General features: G+C 44.9%; 1 protein-coding gene across 1 annotated transcript; it reads right to left on the bottom strand.

Moving 5' to 3' along the window:
- Positions 1–1,227: 1,227 nt before the first annotated feature.
- Positions 1,228–18,210, bottom strand: PAG1 (phosphoprotein membrane anchor with glycosphingolipid microdomains 1; the record flags this gene model as incomplete). The annotated part of the gene is made up of 6 exons (XM_080694923.1): positions 18,030–18,210; positions 16,321–16,372; positions 13,287–13,383; positions 9,994–10,586; positions 5,524–5,583; positions 1,228–1,596 (listed from the first exon to the last, which is right to left on the bottom strand). The coding sequence occupies exons 1-6, from the start codon at positions 18,152–18,154 to the stop codon at positions 1,228–1,230; spliced, it is 1,296 nt and encodes a 431-aa protein (XP_080551049.1). The 5' UTR covers positions 18,155–18,210.
- Positions 18,211–24,445: the final 6,235 nt, after the last annotated feature.

The raw sequence follows: 24,445 nt of genomic DNA, 5'->3' as shown, positions 1-24,445 counted from the left end.
CAAGTACCATTTAAAAATCTGAGTCTTTAAATACCTTCAATATTTTAAACACTGGTTAGAAAAAAGGAATAATAATGACTTGTAATTATCTAGCTTATGTGCTTTACGGTATCTTCAAAATGAGAGTATAAATCATTGTACATAAAATCAAAATAGTTAATATACATTTTTTCTGGCACTTTCTAGAAATTAGGCATTAAACATAAAACATCTTATAAATTTATATAATAAAAATAAGTGTTTACATTTTAATCTCAGATAGATTACCTTAGGGTTGCAGATAACTTATAAAAATCTACATTGTTGGCATGGACAGCAGAGATCATCAGAAATACACATTCATGTTCACAGCCCTTCTGGGACAGATGCCAGGGCTGTCGTCCACATGTGGTCTGTGTCCCAACATAAAGATTAAGGCGCTCTGTTTTGAGGAATGAGCTCTGGGCTGAAACAAGTATAGAAGACGTACCACAATATTCACCAAAAAATACTGAAAAGACTCTGATGAGTTTCCGGTCACTGGGGGAGAAAAGGCTTCAACTAGAAAAATAAAACAGAGCATCTAAAATTAACTTCAAGTACTTTGGGGAAAAGCTGCTGACATGCAGTGTCCAGATAAGAAGGAACAAAGACCGAAGAGACTCAAACCTATTCACCTGCCGTCCTGATTCCGAGGAGCCATGGCAGCATCTCTGGGAAGAGGACGAGTGAGCTGGGCAGGAACCAGCAGCACACTTTCTCAGCATCTTAACTTGCTTATGTTGAAAGCCATTGCCAAGCCGTGTGGGAAAATTTTCTAGGAATGAACTGGGGAGGGGGCAAATGCCATATATTTTAAAGTTGGGAGCATACAGAGAAAAGGGAAGATGGGAAGAAAAACCTGGCTCTTCCAAATGGCAGTATTTCAGGCAGGTGCAGCTGTAGTCCTTGCTGAGCTCTTCCTTCCAGCTTAGCCTCTCTCTCTTGGGGGATGAAAGCCCTGATCGCTGGGATCTTCCGCAGAGGGTGAGGGTACCTGAGGGAGTTTTGCGCATGTGCTGGGATGTGCCTTTCCCCCCTGGGCAGGCAAGTGCATACTAGAGGGCAGCCAGGTCCCTACCTCTTTCTTTCAGGAACTGGGAAGATAGTCCCAGCATCTGCAATGGTCCTCGGTTCACTAAAGCGGAGGCTGATGTCCCTTCCTATCTTCCACATAACTGCTCCCCGCTGGCGTGGTCTTCTGGGTCACTAGAGCCGGGTGATGTCTCTGCACTGCTGTAAGTCCCCGATGCTCTCATAGTCATTTTCCTTGGGGAGGAGGCCAGGGTGGCCGTTGGTCTCCAGGGGACCCTTCTCATCCTCTCTGTTTAGAGTCTGTATTGCTTCGTAGTCGGGCTCTGGCTCCTGGCTGGGCCTCCGTGCTGGTGGAAGTGTGCTGGCGCTGCTTGGAACTTTCTCAAAGTCTTTCACGGTGGCATAGAGGTCGTTGCAGGAAGAGGGCGACCTCTGAGGGGCCCCTTGGATGGATGTGTAGGTGGATTCTGGTGCTTTAAGCGACTGCCCTGGTTTATGCACAGACTGTCCAGGTTTATTCACTGATGAGTACATGGCTGAGATCTAGGAAACAAAGACAAAACTGAATAAATTTGCTTAAAACTGTGGCTTCCTCCTCCCCTCTCTGGTGACAAGCTGCTCACTTAGCACTCATTGGTGTGTGTGTGTGTGTGTGTGTGTGTGTGTCCTTTAAAATTTGTTTTCGAGTCCTGCGTGGTGGCGCACGCTTGTAATCCCAGTAATTGGGAGGCTGAGCCCGGAGGATCGCAATTCGCAGACAGTCTCAGCTACTAAGTGAGGCCCTCTGCAACTCAGTGAGACCCTGTTTCAAAATAAAGAATAAAAAATTGGGCAGGGGGTGTTGTTGCTCAGAGGTCGAGTGTCTCTGGGTTCCATCCCCAGACCCGCAAAAAAAAAAAAAAAAATCTGTTTCCATTATCTATGCTAATTCTGGAGTACATTACTAGGAAATACTGATGGACATTATCTTCAACTTTATAAGTCATCAGTCACATCCTCTTAATTCCTGAACGCTGAATTCTGTGGGACAGTAGAGGGACAGAGCACAGAAGATCGGGGTGAGAGCAGGGATCCCCAGGACCTAGCCATATGTCAAGCTTTGATTTCCATATTAGGATGATATTTCATCTGAGAAGACTGATCTGCTTCACCAAAAAGGAGAGGAGGCATGTTTTAGACCAGCAATTCTTCAAACGTGAGCTTTCTACCAGCAGCAGTGGAAGCATGCTGAAATTTATCAGGAGAGCAAATTCTTAGGCCCCTCCCCAGAAACTCTAAGGTGGGGCCCAGCAGCCTGAAGCCCACTCAAGCATGAGAGCCACTGAATCAGACTTCCATGCTCCTGCTTCCAATGGTCTGAAGAGGGGCTGCTGGCCCCGGCTGGCAGTGCACGCACACCTGTAAAGGTGCCGGGCTCCATTAATGCTGATGTGGTTGCATGTACTTGTTGAATAGGCATAGACAGAGTGGGCTCAGACTTCTTCAGTGGGAAAATTCATTTTCAACTGCAATCAGCCAACTCAAGGATGAAAATGGAAGACCACTCATGGAATACTCCTTTTCATGGAATAAATGGGCCCTTTTCCAAGCACACTTGTATTTTGCTATGTTACCTGTAATGCTGAGAGGGACTTAATTCTTTGGTAATGACAAGTTAGATGTACTGATTAAGAGATATTTGGAGAACATTATGTTATTGTTAGAAATTATGGTTGGAGAAGAGTAAAGCATTTTTCATTACCTGTATTTACTTTTTATCACAGGGATTAATTCATTCAAACACCCAGGAAATAAGCAAACGTGTTTCCTGACAGATGTCTGGCTTCCCGAGTGCCGAGTGCCGAGGGACATCTTCCTGCCTTCCCATATCTCACAGAGTGTGGACGAAGTTTCCAGCTGGCCCTGGATGCTTCTGAAGAGAGGCCTGCTGAGTGATAACTGGCCACTGCATAAGGACTTTTCACTACAGGCTGGTGGCGCAGTTTTGTGAGGCCCTGACAGAAAAATAATCTTTGGAAAACTCTTACCACATTGATCTGTTTTAATGAATATTAAATCCACATTCTCATCTTAGAGGTTTTCTTTTTTTCCCCCTCTATTTTTCCTGCTGTGCTGGGGATGGAACCTAGGGCTTTGCACATGCTAGGCAAGTGCTCTACCACTGAGCTAGACCCCTAGCCCTAAACCTTATTTTTTAATGGAAACATTTATCTCAAAATAAATAATGCCAGCCAGGTGTGGTGGAGCATACCTGTAATCCCAGTAAATGGGAGTCTGAGAGAGGAGGATTGCAGGCTTGAGAACAGCTTTGGCAACTTAGCAAGATGCTCAATGACTTAGTGAGATCCTGTTTCTAAAATAAATAATAAAACAGGCTGGATATATTTAGAGATATAATGCCCCAGGTTCAATCCCCAGTACAAGTAAATAAATAACCCCCCAAAAAACAAAATAGAAGAATTCTAATTTCTTTGAGTTTAGAAAGAATAAAAGAAATCCACTGTTCTTTATAGCCAGGTACATACATAGGGAAATTTATTATGTAAAAGGTGGCCCCAAAGTCCAAAGCGTGGACAGATTAAACAGAATACGGCGACAAGGGAGTCAGCACACCAGTGTGCCCTTCCCCTCTGGGGTACCATTGAGGAGGACCAGCACACCTTTACCTGGGAGGCAATGACAACAGGTGGCCCCTCGCTGACACAGTCGTTTTCCTCCTCAACGTTTCCCCTCCAGGTCTCGGCCATACATACCTTTCTCTCTTTGTAAGAACTCTTGGGTCTTGTTGGCCTTTGTACTTTTAAAATGACAGGCTTTTCCATTAACCTGCATCTTCATATTCTCACTGGGAAGGAGTCCAGTGCCTGGAGGGTGTCACTGGACAGTCCAATTTTCATAAAAGCTTCTCCAGCCTCCTGGTATTCTCTTCGAATACTTGTCTTCTAGAACTATTGTTTCTGGTTTGTATATAGGTTTCTCATCAAGCCTCCTTGCTATTTAGCTTTTCAATTTTTCTCTTTAAAACCTTTCATCATTATTAATCATTCAGTAAATTGATTTTACCGTCTCAAAAATTATTCTTTTCCTTTTTCCCATTTCTCATCTTTTCATAATCAACCTTCTCCTCATTACTCTTTTAAATTGGGACAATAGGAATTTACATGCAGTCTTTGGTTTCAGTCTGGGCTCTCTAACACTCTCAGCATACTAAAAGAAATGATTTCTATATTACTTAAAAATCTTACTAAAATGAATGTTTGTGAATCGCAGTTCTTTATGTTAAAAATTCATCAGTATAACTTGTGCTATTTTCACAAACTACAAATATGAGATGTAGAAATTTTTTTTACATAGAATGGATTCATTTTAAGGGATTAGTTTTTTTAATTATTTTATTTTTTACTTTTTGCATTCTTGTTCCAAATGGAGCTACTCTGGCTACAGACTGGAGGGAGTCTTGGGAGCTACCAAGGGACCTGGCAGAAGGAGCCCACTGTGGTCTCATGAGGGGGCCCCAGCAGAGTTTTAGGTGTGTCTGTGGAACAGTTTGGGGATACACTTGAAGGAACTTGGCAGCTGAATGCCTCTGGGACAATGATTGAAAGGAGGTATCAAAGATGACTCCAGCTTTTGGCCTGTGCACCCAGGAAACAGACCGTTGATCCTTCCCCTGGGGAAGGGAACATGCAGGGGGTTAGGTAGTATCACCCAAGGAAGCACCGCTCCTTGAACTTTCAACATGGAAGTCCATCTCCATATTCTAACACCTGGCTCAGAGTCCTACACAGGAGGTGAGGTACCCGCATATGTACTTTGGTCTTGTACACGCACAAAGTTTACCAGGCTGAGAGTCCATTTAGAAGTTACAGGCAGTTAGATCAACTAAGATGTTTAGCTCTCTGATCCTAGCTTGACATATATTGGCCTTAGCAATCATAAGACTTCACTAAATGTCTAATTAGCACATTTTAGTGCTTGGTAATAATACACAGCTTGTTCTTATTGGCTGCTAAGCCTGGCCTAGTTCCAGCTTTGAACTGTTCTTTCTGAAGTTACCTGCTCGCTGTATCCCAAATTTTTCACTGAGACCTTCTCCCTGTCTCACAGGTGGCATCAAATCCCCCACCTCCACCACCTGTGTCAGTTGCCTAAATTTTCCAGCCAACTGCTGATTTTCTCTTAATGTGGTTTTCCAAGCTGGTGACTAAAGCTTCTGTGCTGAAATCTCTCTCATGTGGCTCTCATTCTCTCCCCTCTGTTGTTCCTCTCGCTGAGCTGCCCTGTTTACCTGTCATCCTTCTTGGCCTCACACCGGCCCGTCGCCCTCCCCTCACCCAAAGCCGACGTTCCAAACCTTGACATCCAAATTCAGGCTTTATTTCAGCTCTTCCCAATAAAGAGGAACATTACAGTATATTTGCTCAAGGGGAGAAGTTCTGTACTTTATTACAGGAGCGAAGCCAAGCTTACCTCTTCTTCCGTGAGAGTCGGGTCTTCTTCCCGAGACTTGTATGACAACGAGCTGTATCTCTGTCAAACAAAAACAAAGGGAAGTATTTGAGGCCCAAATTCCAATCTCCCTTTATACATCTTTCCATGTTTTTATCCATTAAAAGGTTACAAATGATTTTTTTTTTTTTTTGGTGGTACTGGGGTTCCTGGAAGCCCTTCTTCCTCCGGGCTACACTCCCAGACCTATTTTTATATTTTTGAAACAGGGTCTCTTACGCCAGCACGGCTGGCTTCGAACCTGCGTGATCCTCCTGTCTCCGCCTCCCAAGCGCGGGGATTACAAGCGTGCGCCACCACGCCCGGCTACAAATGATTTCTATGGAATCACAAGGGAGTTATGGGTAGCATCTGAGAAATAAAAACTTATATCATCTATTATTGTGTGCTATTCTTGGATACCTAGTAGTACTACAAATAAAATTTCTTCTAACTTGATATTTAAATCTATAGGTACAAATAAGCCAAAACAACTATTTAGATTACTGTTTCAAGTCACAATTGTCACTGAAGGACTGATAATGAAGGATGATAAAACAAAGGCTCTTTTTAATAACCCGGGTTTGTATTTCTATTATTTGCAGATGACATCAGGAATATCCTGAAGTCATTTGGAAACTTTTCAAAGCTAGTGGAAATAAACTCTCATCTTGTGGCTTTCTTCTTGCCTGATTTCTCAATAATTTTGGTTCCTGGTTTGCTAATTGTTTAACACATTTCCTGTCTTAATTCTTGGTGGTTTCAACAAATGTGTCTCCTCCCAGACCCTGCCCTCTAGTTCCTTGACATTCTTTCCTTGCACTCATCTGTGTTCCATCTGACTTGCTCTACTAGCTGTACCCAGACTTTTGCTGACCCCAATTCACAGCCCCACCACCATCCCAGCTCCTGGCAAGTCCTTCCAGACCAACATACACTGTTCAAGTTCTTTCTATAACCCAGTTCTCACAATCCTTCAACACTACTGTGATCCAAACATCTTTTCCATGTCCCTCCCCCTTTGTTTTTATCCTGGGGACTGAACCCAGAGGCATTCTACCTCTAGGCTATATCCCCAACCCTTTTACTTTTTATTTTGAAACAGAGTCTTACTTAATTGCCAAGGCTTTCCTCAAGCCTGAGATTCTCCTATCTCAGCCTCCCAAGTACTGGGATTACAGGTGTGTGCCACCATGCCTGGCTTCTGTGTCCCTTGTGGATGTCCTTCCTTCCTGCTGTACTAAGTTTCAACTCCACTGTCTACCATCATAATCACCCTCCCTCCTTGGTCCCTGGAGAACTCTACCCTTGAAAGAGGGAGCCCTCCATTGCCTATCATGGGACTCCCCCGTAGGACATCCACTCCCTGCTCTCCCAGCCATCTGCACTGCATCTTCTCTTCTCCCCCCTGACCTCTAATGCCTCCTCACCCAGCCCCATGGTGACCTATGACTTTGCTTCCCAATTAATTGAGAAAAGTGAAGGAAGCAAAGAAATTTCTATGAATGTTCTCTTATCCTTCCCACCAGCTCCTGCACCCATCCGTTTTCCCTCCCCCGACTTGTCAACCCAGATGAACCCTCCACACTGTTCTTCTACTCTGGGCCCTGTCCCTTCACACTGTGCATGAACAGAGCTCCAGAAAGTCTTCCATTTTTCCCCCCCTCCTCAGCTTTTCCCTCTCTATGGGGTGATCCCCATCTGTACGCAAACATTCTGCGACTTCACTCATTTTAAAAACTAACAAAAACCAAGCCTGACCTTCTTCCAGCTCCATTTTAAATTTTGGCTTCACTTCTTTACAGACAATCTCTTAAAAGACCTATATAGCTGGGCGTGGTGGCACATACTTGTGATCCCAGTACTCAAGAGGTTGAGACAGGAGGATTGCAGGTTCATGGCCAGCCTCAGTAACTCAGAGAGGCCCTCTGCGATTTAGTGAGATTCTGTTTTATTTATTTTTTAATTTTTAAATATATTTTTTGGTGGTACTGGGGGTGGAACCAAGAGGCTTTCTACCTCCGGGGTATACTACCAGACCTATTTTATATTTTATTTGGAAACAGGGTCTCACTAAGTTGCTGAGGGCCTCACTAAGTAGCTGAGGGTGGCTTCGAACCTGTGCGATCCTCCTGTCTCAGACTTTCAAGCACGGGGACCTCTTGTGTGTGCCACCACACCCGGCTCAGATTCTGGGTTTTTTTTTTTTTTGGTGGTACTGGGGTTCCTGGAAACCCTTCTACCTCTGGGCTACACTCCCAGATCTATTTTATACTTTTATTTGGAAACAGGGTCTCTCTTTTTTTGTTTGTTTGTTTTTATTTATTTATTTTTAAAAATTTTTTATTGGTGCATTATATTCATACAACTTATTGGGGTAAAAATCTTGTGTGTACAAACATGTACTCATCGCTGATTTAACCCCTACCCAAATCCCACCCCATTCCCTCCCCATCCCTCCCTCCCTTGCTTGGCTTAGTGATCGACTTCGATATGTTTAAGTACATTGTGTGCTTTAGAGATTTTCCTCTTCCCCCCTCCTTTCTCCTCCTTTAGGTTGTCTTGTTTGCTCCTCTTTTCTCCCTAACTCTCACATATTAGGGAAAGCATCTGATTTCTTATTTTTTGTGCCTGACTAATCTCACTTAGCATAATGTCCTCCAGTTCCATCCATTTCGAAACAGGGTCTCTTAAGCCAGCGTGGCTGGCTTCGAACCTGCGCGATTTTCCTATCTCCACCTCCCAAGCGTGGGGATTACATGCGTGCACCACCACGCCCGGCTGAGATTCTGTTTTAAAATAAGAAATAAAATAGGGCTGGGAGTGTAGCTCAGAGAAGAACACCTCTGGATTCAATTCTCAGTACCACCCCATCCCCCAAAAGAGTTGATAAGAGAGTCACTCAGAACTTTTTTCTTCTTTTCTTTCTCCCTCTGTCCCCCTCTCTCTCTCCTCCTTTCTCTCATTTTAGCCAAGTTTCTGCCTTCAGCATTCTGGGAGAACATTCTGAGGGCTTGGTCCCCAAGGGCTGCTGCATCACCAAGGCCACTCCTCCTCCGGATCCTTTGCTGCTTGTGCCACTGTGGTCACTTGTCTCTCTGGACACCTTCTCCATGGGCTTCTAGCACCCTGTGGTCTTGTTCTACTTTCGCCCCTTTAGTTGCACCTTCCCAGGTCTCTGTTCTCCTGTTTACACTCTCCCACTCACCCAGTCTGTGAGCTCTTCCTACTCCATGACTGTAAGAACCACATTTCTGTGGACACCCCTCACACCTGCAAATTCAGTCCTGGCTTTTCCTCTGGAGCCAATTCATCTACATGGCTGCTATGTGATGTGCTTCCTTCAGGAGTGATCCATACCCTAGCTGAAACATACCCAACACTAGATGCCCCCCCACCACCCCTAAACCTGCTCAGCCGAGGTCCCCTCCACTCAGCTCATGGGGATTTTTATCTGTCTAGTGGCTCAGAACCAACCTTGGACTCTCGCTGTCCCTTCCTCCTCTCACTACACTTGTGACCCATCAGCAAATCTCTTGGCTGTAGCTCAGCTGCTCCCGTCACCTCTGCTGTCTCTGCCTGATCCCAGCCCCCACCGTGTCTTATCTATTGATCAGACTGGCCATTCAACTCATCACAGCCAGGGTCCAGCTTCTGACCATGGACACCAGAAGTGTTCTAAGGCTGCACTTCATTGACAGGGCCCTATTTGTCTTTCCCATCAAAACCCAAGTAGCAGAACTTTGTCCCTTTTTTTCCTGTATGGAGAATAGAAATTAGACATTAGTTGACTAAAGTGGGCTGGCCTAGTTAAATCTCAGGGAATTTTGACAAGAGGCGACGTGAAACTCATTGTGTCTCAGACACACAGAGCAGGTGGTGGATGGCTAATGCGCTTTAGAGCCTTGGGGGTGTCTAAACTTTGGAGCTGTAGGTAATGCATACAAACTGTCACAAAATAGATCTTCTTATTTATATGAATGTATATCCAATCAGATAAAACCCTCGTACCTGTGAGCTGGCTCCCTCTGTACCTGTCACTATACCTTGATTTCTGGGATCCCAGAATAGTCAAGGTTGCCATGCTGCCTGAAGCAGCAACCCGCAGGAGGGGTAAAAATAAGTGGTGAGGATCCATCCTAGCCTCTCTATTTAATTCTCGGTCTTCGAGATGAAGGAAATAATACTTGGCCCTAATTAGACATGATGTAAAATTTGGAAAATATCCAAGGAAGGTGCTGAGAGAGAAATATTTTATAAACATGAGCTTTCAGTATTTTATTACTTGGAGGAGAAAAGCCAAACACAGTTTATACGAAAACAGCTGTCATCATTCAAGGAACTTGCAAGTGCTTGTGTATCTATCCCAGGGCAACCTGCGAGTGACAGCCCTAGGACCAGCTAGAGTCCTACTCCAGACAAAAGCCCAGGAAACGACAGTGCCAAGCCCACCTTGTTGGTTTCCTGGGTCCCCTCTGTGGCTCGTTCTTCTCCCTCTTTCTCCTGAAGGTTTTCATTCTCATCGAGAAGCTTAACGGGAACAGGTGGGGGGGCCTCCTCTTCTGGGTCACAAGAATTTCCAAGAACACTCTCTGCATACACACTTTGGCGACACTTTTTGTTTCTGTCCACGGAGGCATATTCGGCAAACTCTGCTTTGCTGTCAGTGTGGGGTCCCGGGAGCTCCTTCAAGGTGGAGGTGGACTTGGACTTGCCACCATGGCCCCTGTCCAGGTGCGTGGCTGCCGTTACCTCCTTCACTTCCTTCACAGTTTCATATAAGCAGTCTTCCACCATGTTCTCCTGGGAGGAGCTGTCCTTGAGCACCTCGTAAGGCCCTTCCATGGCCGGCCCCTGGTCCCCATCCACACTCCGGGAAGTGAGCACAGTGTCCACCGCACTCTCGGGTGGGATCCTGGGCAGCTCCCGACTCTGATGACACTTTGGCTTTCCGGAGCTATCCTGGGAGTCCAGCAGATCCGAAGCTGAAGTCTGCACTTCCTCATAATGCTGCATGCAGGTCAGCGTACTGTCTTCCGAGAGAACTGAAAGAGCAAAGTATTGAAAGTGGAGAAACACAACTCCTTAAATAGCCATTACAGTGATCAGTGAATCGGATAATGCGGTGTTAGGTTAAATCAAGTTGCTTTTTATTTGATGCTCAGCTGCAAACTGGATGTTATGATATCAATTTATATTCTTATTTATCACAGCTTAAACAGAAGCCATCCATTATATCTTTCCTAGTACAGTATTTAATAAATTATCTTGTCTATAATTTTTGGGTAAGTACGGCTATCCAATTTTTCTTTAATTTTTATACTTTTATTGGTGTCTTATAATCATACACCGTAGTGAAATTCAAACTGATGTAAAATATACACAGCACGCATCACACATACACATCACACACACATACTTTCCTTTTACCTCCCCTCCAAACATGTTAGTGAGATTGATGATAATAATTTCATATACGGACATGACATTATTTGACAAAATCTGGCTCACAGTTACTTTCATTACTTATTGTCATATTCCCATTGAGACTTGTGTAGGCAGGGTGTCTCCTGTGACCAGAGGATGAAAGAACAATCAGTGAGGCCTGACTGTTTGAAGTTGGACACCAGGAAAGGATGTGTGTGTGTGTGGAGGTCACTCTTCCTGGCTCCTGCCTGTTGGAGGGAATGGTTGGTGGCCGTGGTCACTTTCATTTCACAGACATAATGAAAATGATGGGGGGAAATGTACCCTTAAGCCAATACCAATAAGAGTCTGGACACTCTGTGCCTCCCTAAGGGTCTTTCTTTCACCTCATCCCACCCCCCATATCCCTACCTCAAATTAGGAAATCCAGATATATAATTCTTGGGATGCAAAAGTCATCCCTTTATCTAATGTCGTTTGAGTGCCTGCTGCATGCCAGGGGTGGTTCAAGAAGGTGGAGATACACCTGCCAATGAAATGGAGTCATGCCCTGATGGTCCTGATGGGGGAGCGAGCAAGTTCCTACATTATGGTGCATCACTTTGGGAGGATTAGAAATAGTGTCCTTAAGGGATATATGGGAAATGAAAATGGACCTCTTGAATTGAACTTAATGACACTCCCCTGTGTCCTACACTCACCCTGGAAGGGTGACCTTCAGCCCTCTGGCCCTGGTGATCTGTGTCATGGAGGACAGAGGATGGGCGCCGGAGTTTGAGGACACAGGTGTTGACCACCTGTCAGTTTCTTTAGCAGTACAGAGGGTAAGGTGACGACCTCCTACCACAGGCAAAAGTGCTTGGTAAAGTCTGCAGTAAATGTAGTTGCTATGTCTGCCAGCAAAAGTATATAGCGCATGAAACAGATATTATGCAGAGTGGTCTTGAGTGTGCGCCCATGAGTCCAAGTATCTGGTTCAAATTGCAGATCCTCAGTTCAAAGGCTGTAACATTTTAGACAAATTATTAACCTCTCTGTGACAGAAAGAATGGTCCCCAAGGATTCCCACATCCTAAGCCCTGGAAACTGTGATTATGTTAGGTTCTATCACAAGGGGGAAGTAAGACCCAAAGAGGGTGGATGATCAATTGACCTGGTGATGGGGAGAGTCCTGGATTACCCAGGTGGGTCAAGCAAAATCACAAGTGTCCTGTAAGTGAAGGAGTGAGGCTGGAGAGCCAGAGAGAGGAGTGAAGATGAAGGGAGAAGCCTTGAATGAAAGAGTGCAGGTGGCCGCTGAAGAGCTGTGGTCCAGCCCCATCAGACCTGCGTTGTTTTAAGGTACCAAGTCTGTCATTGTTACAGCAGCCCTGCATACAGGTCCCTCACCTTTAAATTGTGAGTAGTAACACTGCCTATTTTACAGGATAATAACAATGGTACTTTTTTTTGCGGGTCTGGGGATGGAACCCAGGGGCATTCTACCTTCGAGCAACATCCCCCTGCCCTGTTTTTTATTCTTTATTTTGAAACAGGGTCTCACTAAGTTGCGGAAGGCCTCACTCTGCGAACCGCGATCCTCCAATCTCAGGCTCCCAAATGCAGGGATTACAAGCATGCGCCACCATGCCTGGCTAACAATGCTCCTTTTTTTTTTATTTTTTATTTTGGTGGTACTGGGGTTTCTGGAAACCCTTCTACCTCCGGGCTACACTCCCAGACTTATTTTTATACTTTTTAAAATTTGGAAACAGGGTCTCTTAAGCCAGTACAGGTGGCTTCGAACCTGCGCAATTCTCCTGTCTCTGCCTCCCAAGCGCGGGGTTTACAAGTGTGCGCCACCACACCCGGCACAATGGTACTTTTTTTTTTTTTTTTTTTTGGTGGTACTGGGGTTCCTGGAAGCCCTTCTATCTCCGGGCTACACTCCCAGACCTATTTTTACATTTTTATTTGGAAACAGGGTCTCCTAAGCCAGCGCGCGAGGCTGGCTTCGAACCTGCACGATCCTCCTGTCTCTGCCTCCCAAACCCAGGGATTACAAGCATGTGCCACCACGCCCGGCCAACAATGGTACTTTTTTTAGGAGTACTTTTTCAGGGTTAGGGTAGATGAGTTAGTACCCATACACCTGGCACAGAGAAGCATATTAATAGATATTAGGTACTATTCTTCCAATTGAGACTGTATACTAAAACTGGTAGTAATACTTAGAGTAAGAACACATTTCCTGGTTTCTGAACTACATTTTTCAAAACCTATGTACTTTCCCAGGTGAGAATGCCTGCGCGGATAGCTGGTATTTCTGTAGAACTTACTGTCTCCATTGGTGAGGACCCCATTCTGTTCACTGCTGGCCAGAGCATCCGTTGCCAGGCTAGTCACCGAATGGCTGAACATCTCCTTGTCTGAAGGCTGCAAAACAAACAAACAAGCAAAGCCACATTGCTAAGAGACCAGAGTGGGCAGCTGAGGAGGGCATTTGTAGCTTTTTCTAAAAAGTATAGCAAAAGCAAAACCTACAATCTACTTAGATTTAAATCAAATCATCAAATCATTGAGCTTCTCAATTAACTATTCATATTCAAGCACTTAGAGTGGATTATACTAGACAATACTAACACAGAACACTTCCATCACTCTGGAAGGTTCGGTTGGACAGTATGTTTCCAGAATCTTCCAAGATGCTGGAAATCCCCCGAGGTCACTGGCAGAGCCTCTCATCTGGTGATCTATAAATGGGTTACAGGTAGGTTGTGGCATATGAGTCCTTTTAGTTCAAGGCAGAGAGGGGACCAGAAGTCCTGGTGTTGGTCAGAACTGACCGCAGCAGGGAGCAGCCTCGTCCTCACAACACGGTTGCTGTCAAATGCTGCTCTTACAGGTGAGACATGCCACAGAAACACAGCAAAGCACCACCCTCTGCCCTCTAATAGGAAGAGACTTACATCTGTTTATATTTAAGATAACAACACCATTGATTTCTTTTTAAATTATCTTAAATTTTTATTGGTACATTGTAGTTTGAGATCATCAAGAACTTCAAAGTGATACATATTCTTATTTGCACACAAGATCTCTTAATGCCATCGATTTCTGAAATTATTTCAGAGCCAGCCAAGTCTCTGGCTTCCAGGTTCACAAAAAACAATCGTGTGCTAAAAATACCTTTGTAAACCTCTTATATTCTCATAAACAAATACAAACACTTGGAGGGAGGAGTAGCATTGACTGCTTTTTTTTTTGTACTGGGGACTGAACTAGGGGCATTCTACTGAGCTGCACCCCAAGTTATTATTTTATTTACTGTTTTGAATCAGGGTCCCACTGGGTTTCCCAGGCTGGGCCCGAATCTGTGATCCTCTTGTCTTAGCTTTCCGAGTACTAGAATTACAATTGTGTACCACTGCCTCTGGCTGGCATTGACTGTTTTCTTCTGGGCTAGAACCTGAAAAATACCAGTATGATCTATTGCTAAGGCTGGGCAGAAACAAGTGGGTTCTTATGCATTTCCTTAAATACCCAACTGGTCCCAGATGGCAGCCCGAGTCACTGTACGATTAGCCCCTCATCATTTCCATTTTTATGGCCTGTGAGACCCAAGAAGTAACCCCAGGCTCCAGATTCTGCATGGAAAATTCCGAGGTAAACTGCACAGGACCCTTGGCTAGTTGGTCTCATGAAGTATCTGACTCTTCTTTGGGAATCAAATAATAACAGACAGCGAATAGCCCATGCTGTGTGGTGGTGCCTGGATTTCTTGGGAGTTCACTGTTTCAAGTGCTCCTTATATCTGCTGCCCTATGAAAGTCACTCTGCCAGGCTTCCAGGAACTTGGAGTAGGTGCTAATATCTCAGAAACACTGTCCTGATGGAGCTGGAGTAAGTAGGAGAGGATGGCTGCTGAGCAGACCACAATAGTGGAATGATCACAGGGGAGTTTCTACAATCCAGGCTCTATTTCCAGTCTTAGCTTCTACGGCACAGGGAATCTGCAAGTTGTACATGATCTAGGCACTGAGCTCTTAGGGTGGGGTGGGCACAGGTGCATGGGCAGCCAGGGTCAGTGTGTGGCCCCTGTGTGTGACATGTGCAGTCACACAGGGAGGCTGTGGGCATCATCCAGGAAAAATTTGCAAAGAAAGCCCACTCCTTCCTTTTATCTACCTACCATACTCTTTCCCTTTCACCCAGGGGAGCAGCTGACCGTGCGCAGGACAGCAGGGACCAGGGTCTAGAACGGCAGCTCTTTACACCTGAGTGTATGTCAGAATCACCTGGAGGGCTTGTCCCACCCCCATTCACCTCATCAGCTCCCAGAGGGTCTTGGCACTACCACGCTCGAGACCCCTGTCCTAAAAGAGGCGAGGGAGGAGACAGAAACCCGGCCCCCAGCCCCCTCACCCACCTGGCTCTGAGGAGGGTGCTGAGGAAAGACAGGGCCGGGGGTGAGTGTGGGGGGAAGCAACAGTGGGTCCATCCTTCCACCTTTCACTCTGACACCCACCCCCTTCCACAGCAACAGACCCTGGGGCAGAACAGTGACGCTGGGAGGCCAGGCAGCCTGGGCTGCAGACGCCTAGAGTTGACACTGGATCTCGCGTTAAGTATTTGTATTGTCTTTCTTTGTACCTTCTTCTCCCACCTCGTTTTTGGCCTGACCTTGAGAAATGATGTCCCAGACAGGAAGCATCTTTTGTTTTAGCATCATTCCAGGGCTTAGGCCAGACTCAAAGCTCAGCCTTTTGAACTTGAGGGTGGACCTGTCCCCAGATGCTGGGGCTGCTCAGCCATTTAAGAGCATGGTCCTGAGTCAAAGGACATGGTGCGACCAGCGCAGTCTCACCAGGATGGGTGCCTGAGACTCTCAGGGCCCATCAGAACCTATAAGATGCTGAGGCCTGGGACAATGCAAGGCCAGGCTATACCTAGCGTTTGAAGGGCCTGGGCCTTGCTGAGCTTAAGGACTAGCTGCCATAGATTGAACTGTGCCTCCAACAAATTAATGCCAAAGTCCTAACCCCTAGTACCTCAAAATGCAGTCCTATTTGAAAATGGGGTCATTGCCGATGACACTAGTTAAGACAAGGTGACAGACACTAGGGTGTAGTGGGACTTAGTTCAATAAGTATGGTGTCTTTATACAAAGGGAAAACTTGGCTGGGTGCAGATGGCATAGGGGTGCCATATGCCTGCATATCCTGTTTGGGAGGTTGAGGCAGGAGGATTGCAAATTTTAGGCCAGCGAGGGCAACTTAGAGAGACCCTACCTTAAAATAAAAATAAAAAAGGCTGGGATTCACACACACACACACACACACACACACACACACACACACGCCCTCTACTCACCACGTTCATCAAGTTCTCATGGTCCCCACTGTGTAGTTTCGGCTTCTTCTCTCTGAAACGAAAAAATAAAAATATTCTTCTAATGCCAAATATGCCCCTTAAAGCAAACATACACTACCCTTTCCTATCCTAACTCCTATCAACTTTTAAAATCACTTTCATTTTAAGAACCATATTTATCTTGCCAATAGAAAATAAACAAACACAAAGACGCACACGCACAAAAACCCTGGACAGTCACTTGATCTCCGTTTGCAGGTGTGGGGTCCCAGGAGGACAAGCCCCAGGGAGGGACCAGTTACCTCCTGTGAGCTCCCTACCTCCACGAGTATAGAAAACAAGTTCACAAGGAAAATACCAAGGTGGGGTCCCGTGTTTATACCTAGAACACTGGAATGGGTTACACTATTTTTTTTTTTTTTTCCTTTAGAAAATTCCAGAGAGTTTTCTCCTCTCTTGACTTAGAAGTCTTCAGTCACACGCTGCAGTGGAACAGAGAAAGTAAGGAAAATACAAATTTTGGCATGTCGTGAAGGGTACGTGCTCTCTGGGTGAGTCATCTGTACTTCAAGTCTATGGAAAAGTCTGTGGAGTAAAAATAGAATGTGTTTTTACCCAGGACAGTCTAAAGAAAGCCATCCGTGGGGAAGCCGGGCTCCCGTCTACGGCCAGGGCACGAGTGACACCTAGTGGAAGCGTGAGTGATTGCAGCGGCGGGCGCTCAGGCCCCAGGCAGCCAGTTTCCTACTTCATCTTCTTCATCTTCCTGGCCCACAGGCCTACTTCAGCACCTACTTCATCTTCCTGGCCCACAGGCCTATCCCAGCCATGGAGGCCTGGGTCCAAGCTGGGCAGGGTTTAGGAGGCTACTTGGGGTCAGAGAGTCTGGATTTTCCTCTCCTGCCGTATTTTAGCATAGGAAGCCATATCAAACTTTTAGTTGACACTGATCAAGTTTCTTCTGAGGTTGAGAAGAGTTGGGAACAGGGCAGGCTGCGCTGCTCCACACTGGCCCCCAGCAGCAAGGCTTACACTTGAAAGCTGCATGTATTGGGCTCATTCCTGAAGAGCTGGAGAAATCACGCCTGGTTAGAAAGAACTTTACTTCTGAGCAAAGATCTCTTTGTGTGTGTGGGGTGGGTACTGGCATTTTATATGAGACAGAGAAATAGAAGAATAATTCTAAAAAAGCGATACTGATGATTATCTCACATGGAAAGTGTTTCACTTCTAGGGAAACCACTCTGCTTCAGCAGCTGAAGTCCTATCTCACACAGTTCTAACAATAAACCATCCTTCCAGAGCCACTTAATAGCAAAAAGCCTCAGCAACTTATAAACAGTGGTATAAAGATGGACATTTCACTTTGGTTTAAAAATATCCACAGATGGAAAAAGACAATATGAATTTCAACAAGGATGTGCTCACAAAGACAGCCAGAATTTCATTCTGAGAAGTATAAAATAAAATATAGGAGAGGCTTCTTGCATTATTTCTCAGGGAAATCAGTATGATTTTTATTCAGGTAAGAAAGAATGTCCTGGGACCCTTTACAGCAGGGAGATGTAAGCTGATCTTAATGCTGGAGTGCCTGTGATCATCCACGCAGTGGGATTATCAACTGTGTGGATAACAGGCCTTTTAGAATAAAGACTCTTCTGAGTACAGGGAGCAGGTGGAGATTCCCGTGGATACATGTCTGCTCTCACCTGTCACAACTGGAGCACAGGAAGATGAGGAAGGTGATGAGGAAGAAGGTGGCTACAGCTGCCAAACTCCCCCAGAGGACGACCTGCATCTCTCCGCTGCTCAGCTCGCTCCCCTCGGGCCCCATGGTGGGCAGGAACTACACTAGCAGGTGGAGCCAGTCAGTTCTTCAAAGGTGGCCACATGGGGGGCAGAGGGCTGTCCTCCTGCAGAGAGACCATTGCATTTGTAAGTTACTTCACGAATAAAGCGCCAGAACCTTGTGTCTGTTGAGCGTCCCTAATCCTAAAATCCAGAACTTGAAATGCTCCAAAATCTGACGCCTCCTAAGTACAGACCTGAGGCCAAATGCCACGCCCGGCCTCCTGCGATTGGTCACAGTTTAAATGCAGGAACTCTAAAATATGTGTACAATCACCTGCAGGCAATGTCTAAGGTGAACATAAAGCATAAATGAATTTAATGTTAGACGTGGGTCTTTCCTCTCCCATATCTCATTATGTATAATCAAAATATCTCCCAATCCAGAAAATACAACATCCCAAACACTTCTGTTCCCAAGCATGTCAGGTGAGAGATGTTCGACGTGTATGCAGGCTCCTACCAGAAGCAAGTCCTCAGAACACAGCCAGGAGGTGTGTGCTAGAGGCAGACCCCTTTGAAACCTGACTCTGGGCAGTCTTCTCTGTGCTCCAGCCTCTGTTTCCCTTAGGAAACATGTAAAAGGGAAAAGCACAGTGACTTGTACAGTGTTTGAAGCAAGGGGTGTCTTAATATCTTCACATGTTAGAGGATAGGTTCCTAATGTCTTCAGATGAAGATTCCAAGTACTCCATGACAAATAAACACATTTATTTGGAGTCACTATTTTTTAACCAGAATGGTATAAAACATTATATAGTTTTTGCAAAAAGGCAATTCACCACTTACTCATCACTACCATCTCTTAATTCCCCAGCTCACCAAACCCATCTTACTCTTAAAAAGTTTAAGGTTGCCGGGCGTGGTGGCACACGCTTGTAATCCCTGCGCTTGGGAGGCGGAGACAGGAGGATTGCGCTGGTTCGGAGCCAGCCTCGCTGGCTTAAGAGACGCTGTTTCCAAATTAAAAAAATATATAAAATAGGTCTGGGAGTGTAGCCCGTAGGTAGAAGGGCTTCCAGGAACCCCAGTACCACCACCACACATACACACACACACACAAAAGTTTAAGGTTGTTGGGCCTGGTGGCACACGCTTGTAATTCCAGTACTTGAAAGGCCGAGACAGGAGAATCGTGCAGGTTCAAAGCCAGCCTCAGCTGGCTTAAGAGACCCTGTTTCCAAATAAAAAATAAAATAGGTCTGGGAGTGTAGCCCGGAGGTAGAAGGGTTCCATTCCCAGTACCTCAAAAAAAAAAAAAAAAAGTTTAAGGTCATTACAATTAATAAAACAGCATGTCTCTCTATTCACCTGTATATACAAGTATCTGAGTATATGACTTTATTTTCTACAGTCGGTTTTCACTAAGCTACATTTTTAAATGCATGGTTGGAATCATGTGCTTAAGAACACATCCCCAGCCGTAAATAAGACCTATTTATAAACAACTACACATTAAGCATAAGAGCCGTACTTAGTACATTTTAGTACCTGGTACGTGCCAGGGACTCTGCTAAATGCTTTTCTCATTTAATTGCCACCACCGCCCTGTGTGGGAGGAACTGTTAGTCCTTGTTTACAGACAAGGGAGCTGGAGCCCAGCAGAGAAAGCAACTTTCCCCACTCTTCAGGAGAGCTCAGTGGCAGGGACAGAGGAGCCTGGACCAGCCATCGAGACTCCAAGCCTGTGCTCCCCACTCCTCAAAGAAGCACCCTTCGAGGGGGCTACTGCTCCCTCCCATAGACACCATGCTTCTACACAGAATGTCCATATTAATTTTTCAAAATCTTTTAAGTATTACAGATATTTTGAAAATAGAGTAGTATATCAAGTTAACAATTATCATCAGATTAGCCTTGCTTAAAGAACATTTGGTCTGTTCTAGAACATCCTAACTTAAATGAAACACTCCATAACTTAATCTCAAGTTTCCTGAACAAAGAAAGAAAATATAGCCAGGGATAGTTGTGCATGCCCATAATCTCAGTATTTGGGAGGCTGAGATAGGAGGATTAAAGGTTCCAGGATAGCCTCAGCAACATTCTGAGGGTCTCAGCAACTGAGTGAGACCCTGTTTAAAAAAAAATGAAAAGGCTGATGGTGTAGCTTAGAGATAGAATGTCCTGGGCTCAATCCCCAGTACCAAAACAAAACAAAAGTCAAATAAATATTTTTGTCTAGCCAGGTGTGGTGAAACAGGAGAAATCGGGTTCGTGGCCAGCCTCAGCTACTTAGTGAGGCCCTCTGCAACCTTAGTGAGACTCTGTTTCAAAATAAAAAATAAACTAGGGCTGGGGGTTAAAGCTCAGAGGTATTAGAATGCCCGTAGGTTCATCCCCAGTACAGCAAGACTATATATATATATATATAAATTTTTTTTTTCTTTAGGACAATGAACTGTAACACAGTACTTTTCTTGGGAAAGACTGTCAGTGTTTACATTTCCATTTGCTCTAATGACAGCTCCTAACTATATTTGGCCATCCCTGAGCGTTCACATGAAGGCATCTTTGAGAGTCTTTGCACAAACCCAGAGTGTGCTGGAAGGGGAAAATAAAAGCCACTCTGGCAAAGGCACCTCAACTGCACAAAATTTTCTCTAGGGGAAACATGATTAGGTTTATTTGAATATTCAAGGTGGCAGAATATTAACAAGCTTAAGAACAAGAGACTTTTATCTACAGTGTATGAAGAAAAAATTCTGGGAGATGAAGCAGATTGTTTTCCTCAGTCTGTGAATTAACAGAACATCTCCTTAATTTTCTATAAACATATACACTACAATTTCCTGAGTAACACAGAATTTCTTTCTTTCTATGTTTGGCTTCATATCATGCTTGCAAACACTACAGGCATCCAGTAATAAACAGACTTCTTTTGCCTGTTTGCTCCTGGACAGCTGTAGCTGAATGAAATGAAGCATCACTTCTTTTCCTATCTGTTGTTGCAAACTTTAAAGAGCCTACAGATTGGCACCATAGAGGTTATTCAAACACATTCACGGAAACACTTAAATCATGGCGACCTATGGAAATGTCCCAAAGAACTTTTTATATACAGGTGTAAACAACTTCAGGAAGCACAGGAAAAAGTTCTCTCTCTCTCCTAGACATCTGCTTGTTCCTTCATTCACACAGCAGATTAATGGATGGCTATTTCTAATGTGCTAAGTTCTTAGAAAAGAATTGCTGTGTGAATTACTCAAAGGCAGAAATCCATCCAGCAAGCCTCACGTGGCATCGCCAGCACCTCTCTCCATTTCTGTACGCACGTCTCTTCTTCATCTCTTGAAAGGGGAACTTGGTAGAATATGATGAAATATGTGGAGAGCCAGTGTGTGAGGACAGTGCGGGGAGATACAGGAGGAAAGGGGTCCCTAGCAGCTCCCGAATAAAGGTTGGAGCTCAGAGAAAATGTGTCAAAACTGCTGGTGTACTCCCCTCCAATTAGAATGTTCTAAAAAGCGACTGAAACTTCTTCCAAAACTTCTCACCCTGGGCAAAAATTTCATCATGAAAAGGGCGATCTGCGGGTACCAGTTTCTGAGCGAGACACATTTGAGGTAGCTCCTGCCTGTGGCCTCCCAGTGCTGCCAGCAGCAGGGCCCACGCAGGACAGTCACAGTGGTGGTGGCGGTTGAAGAGCAAGGGGCAGCTGGCGGTTACCAGGGACCTGGCAGTGGACGTGTGGGGGAAAGGCAAGGGGTCCACACATGTGCCTGCTCATCCTCAGAGCACACCCTGAGCTCGAGGATTCCCACTGCTGGCATCTGCTGCCCTTCTCTCTTGGTCTCTTTCTTTCAGGATTTGTTTCCATAATTCTGCCACCCACTGCTTCTCTGGCTATCGGTTACTGTTACTGTTGTTGTTGGTAGTAGTAGTAGTAGTAGTAGTAGTAGTAGGAGGAGGAGGAGGAGGAGGAGGAGGAGGAGTGGTGATGATGGTAGTAGTATTTTGTGGTACTAGGAATTGAACCCAGGGGCATTCTACCTTTGAGCTATACCTCCAGCCCTATTTTGTTTTTATTTGAAACACAGTCTTGCTGAGTTTCTGAGGGTCTTACTGAGTTGCTGAGGCTGGTCTCAATTCTCCTATCTCAGCCTCTCAAGTACCAGGATTGCAGATGTGTGCCACTACATCTGGAAAATGTTGATGGTTCATCTACAACTAGCCAGAACTGTCTTGTGCTCACTCCTTACTCACCACCTGTGTAGATGGACTGCCCCATCCGTGAGGGTAGATGGGCTGTAATATCTCCTAGGTGTGCAGATGGCCTGGGCCCTCCCTTCTGTGTAGATGCACATGTATGACTTTTGTGTTCTGTCTTCTCGACAGGGGTAATGTATGGTAAGGGGAGAAATGTCTTTGAAGTTTAAAAGATGTTTGACTGTCCAAAAGCTTTCAGTTTTCAAACCACATGTGTAAGTATGTTTTGTGTTGTTCCACACAGGGCAAAGGAGGCCTGTTTTTTGTTTTTTTTTTTTTGCTGCACCTTAATTGACATTTATTAAGGAACTGCATGTCTCACTATGATGTCTTGCAGAAGATGGTCCTATTAATGTAATTGCAGATATAATTTTATAATTACACATCAATTCTTTTTGCTTTAGAATAAGCTTCATTGTTGTCTGCATTGATTTAAAATCATGGCTGTGTACACTGTAATTTAGTAAAAAGGTACTGTACTTCTGGAAAAGGCAGTGGTTCTCCCGTCTTTTGCCAATTCTAAGTAATTTTTTATTACTATGAACTTAATCTTTGGCCCTGAGAAAGGTTAGTGCTTGGGGTTATAGAGTCCTCTGGGTATCTTTTTTTTTTTTTTTTTTTTTTTTGGTGGTACTGGGGGTGGAACCCAGAGGCTTTCTACCTCAAGCCTATCCTCCTAGACCTATTTTTATAGCTTTTTATTCGGAAACAGGGTCTCACTAAGTTGCCGAGAGCCTCACTCAGTAGCTGAGGCTGGCTTTGAACCTGTGCGATCCTCCTGTCTCAGCCTCACAAGTGCGGGGATTGCAAGCGTGTGCCACCATGCCTGGCCTCTGGGTACCTTTAAAGAGTTTAGTTTGGTTACCTATTTGGAAATGAAGTCTCCACAAATCTCTTGTCATCCTTTAATATAATTCATTTCATGATTTTAATGAATGAGTGATGTAGTCATCAGCAAAACCCTCAGCCCTTTACTTTACAGGCAGGTGCACCTATTGACCACAAGGTGGCAGCATAATCCTAGTCTCAGCCCATCAGCAGCTCTTCCTCTAGGAGAGGTGTTCAATTATTCTTGCTTGTATCTATCTTTGGCATTTGAATGAGCTTCATTAGCCTGGACTATCAGCCACCAAAATCATTTTCAACAGGAAAGGAAATGAAACCCAGACGAGATTAAAGAAAGGTGCAGACCAAATGACAGTTATTTACGTCTTCAGTCAAACACCCTTAACAGGTAGGTTCTCTGATCACAGCCAGTTCTATAAATAATACCTTGGCAGAGCTGGGATGGCCGGCAAGATTAGCTACAGAGGCGGACACTTTACAATTTCTTTGAAGCAGGTTTAGGTCAGTAATGATAGTCATTACCATTTTACAGCTGTCCTAGTCAACCCATAATTAAGGATGTAGAAACCACCTTCCTGATGACCCCTCACTGATGGGCTAAGGAGGGTCAGTCCTAACACCCAGGGAAATCTCTCCTTCCTGGTCGTTATCAGGTGTGGGAGCCATGGGATAAAACAGCACCTCACAGGCTGGAAATTAACCAAACAAATTTAACAATGGCAGAGGAGCTACATTCTCTGCTGGGTCCCCCTCAGTACATGGCAGAAGCACAGGCCTAAGAGTATACATGCCAGCCACTTTTCTGTACAATATTTTATTTAATTCTTAGGACCCTTTGCTATAGTTTTATTGAATCTATTTTCTTTGAGGGTTATTAAGGATGGAACCCAGGGACATTCGACCTCCAAGCTACACCCCCTGCCTTGTTTTTTATTCTTTATTTTGAATCAGGGCCTCACTAAGTAGCTGAGGCTGTCCGTGAACCGCGATCCTCCTGTCTCAGCCTCCCAAATGCTGGGATTACAAGCGTACGCCACCACGCCCGGCTATTTTTCTTTATTTTGAAACAGGGTCTCACTGAGTTGTAAAGGGCCTCACTAAGTAGCTAAGGCTGTCCTCAAACTGCGATCTTCCTGCCTCAGCCTCCCAAATACTGGGATTACAAGCGTGCACCACCACGTCCAGCTTACTGAATCTATTTTATGGATAAGGAAACTGAAGCTTG

Source organism: Muscardinus avellanarius (assembly GCF_963383645.1).
Source record: "Muscardinus avellanarius genome assembly, chromosome: 4".
Taxonomy (NCBI): Eukaryota; Metazoa; Chordata; class Mammalia; order Rodentia; family Gliridae; genus Muscardinus; species Muscardinus avellanarius.
Note: the sequence above shows the minus strand (reverse complement) of the source record. Positions and strands in the feature narration are given on the sequence as shown.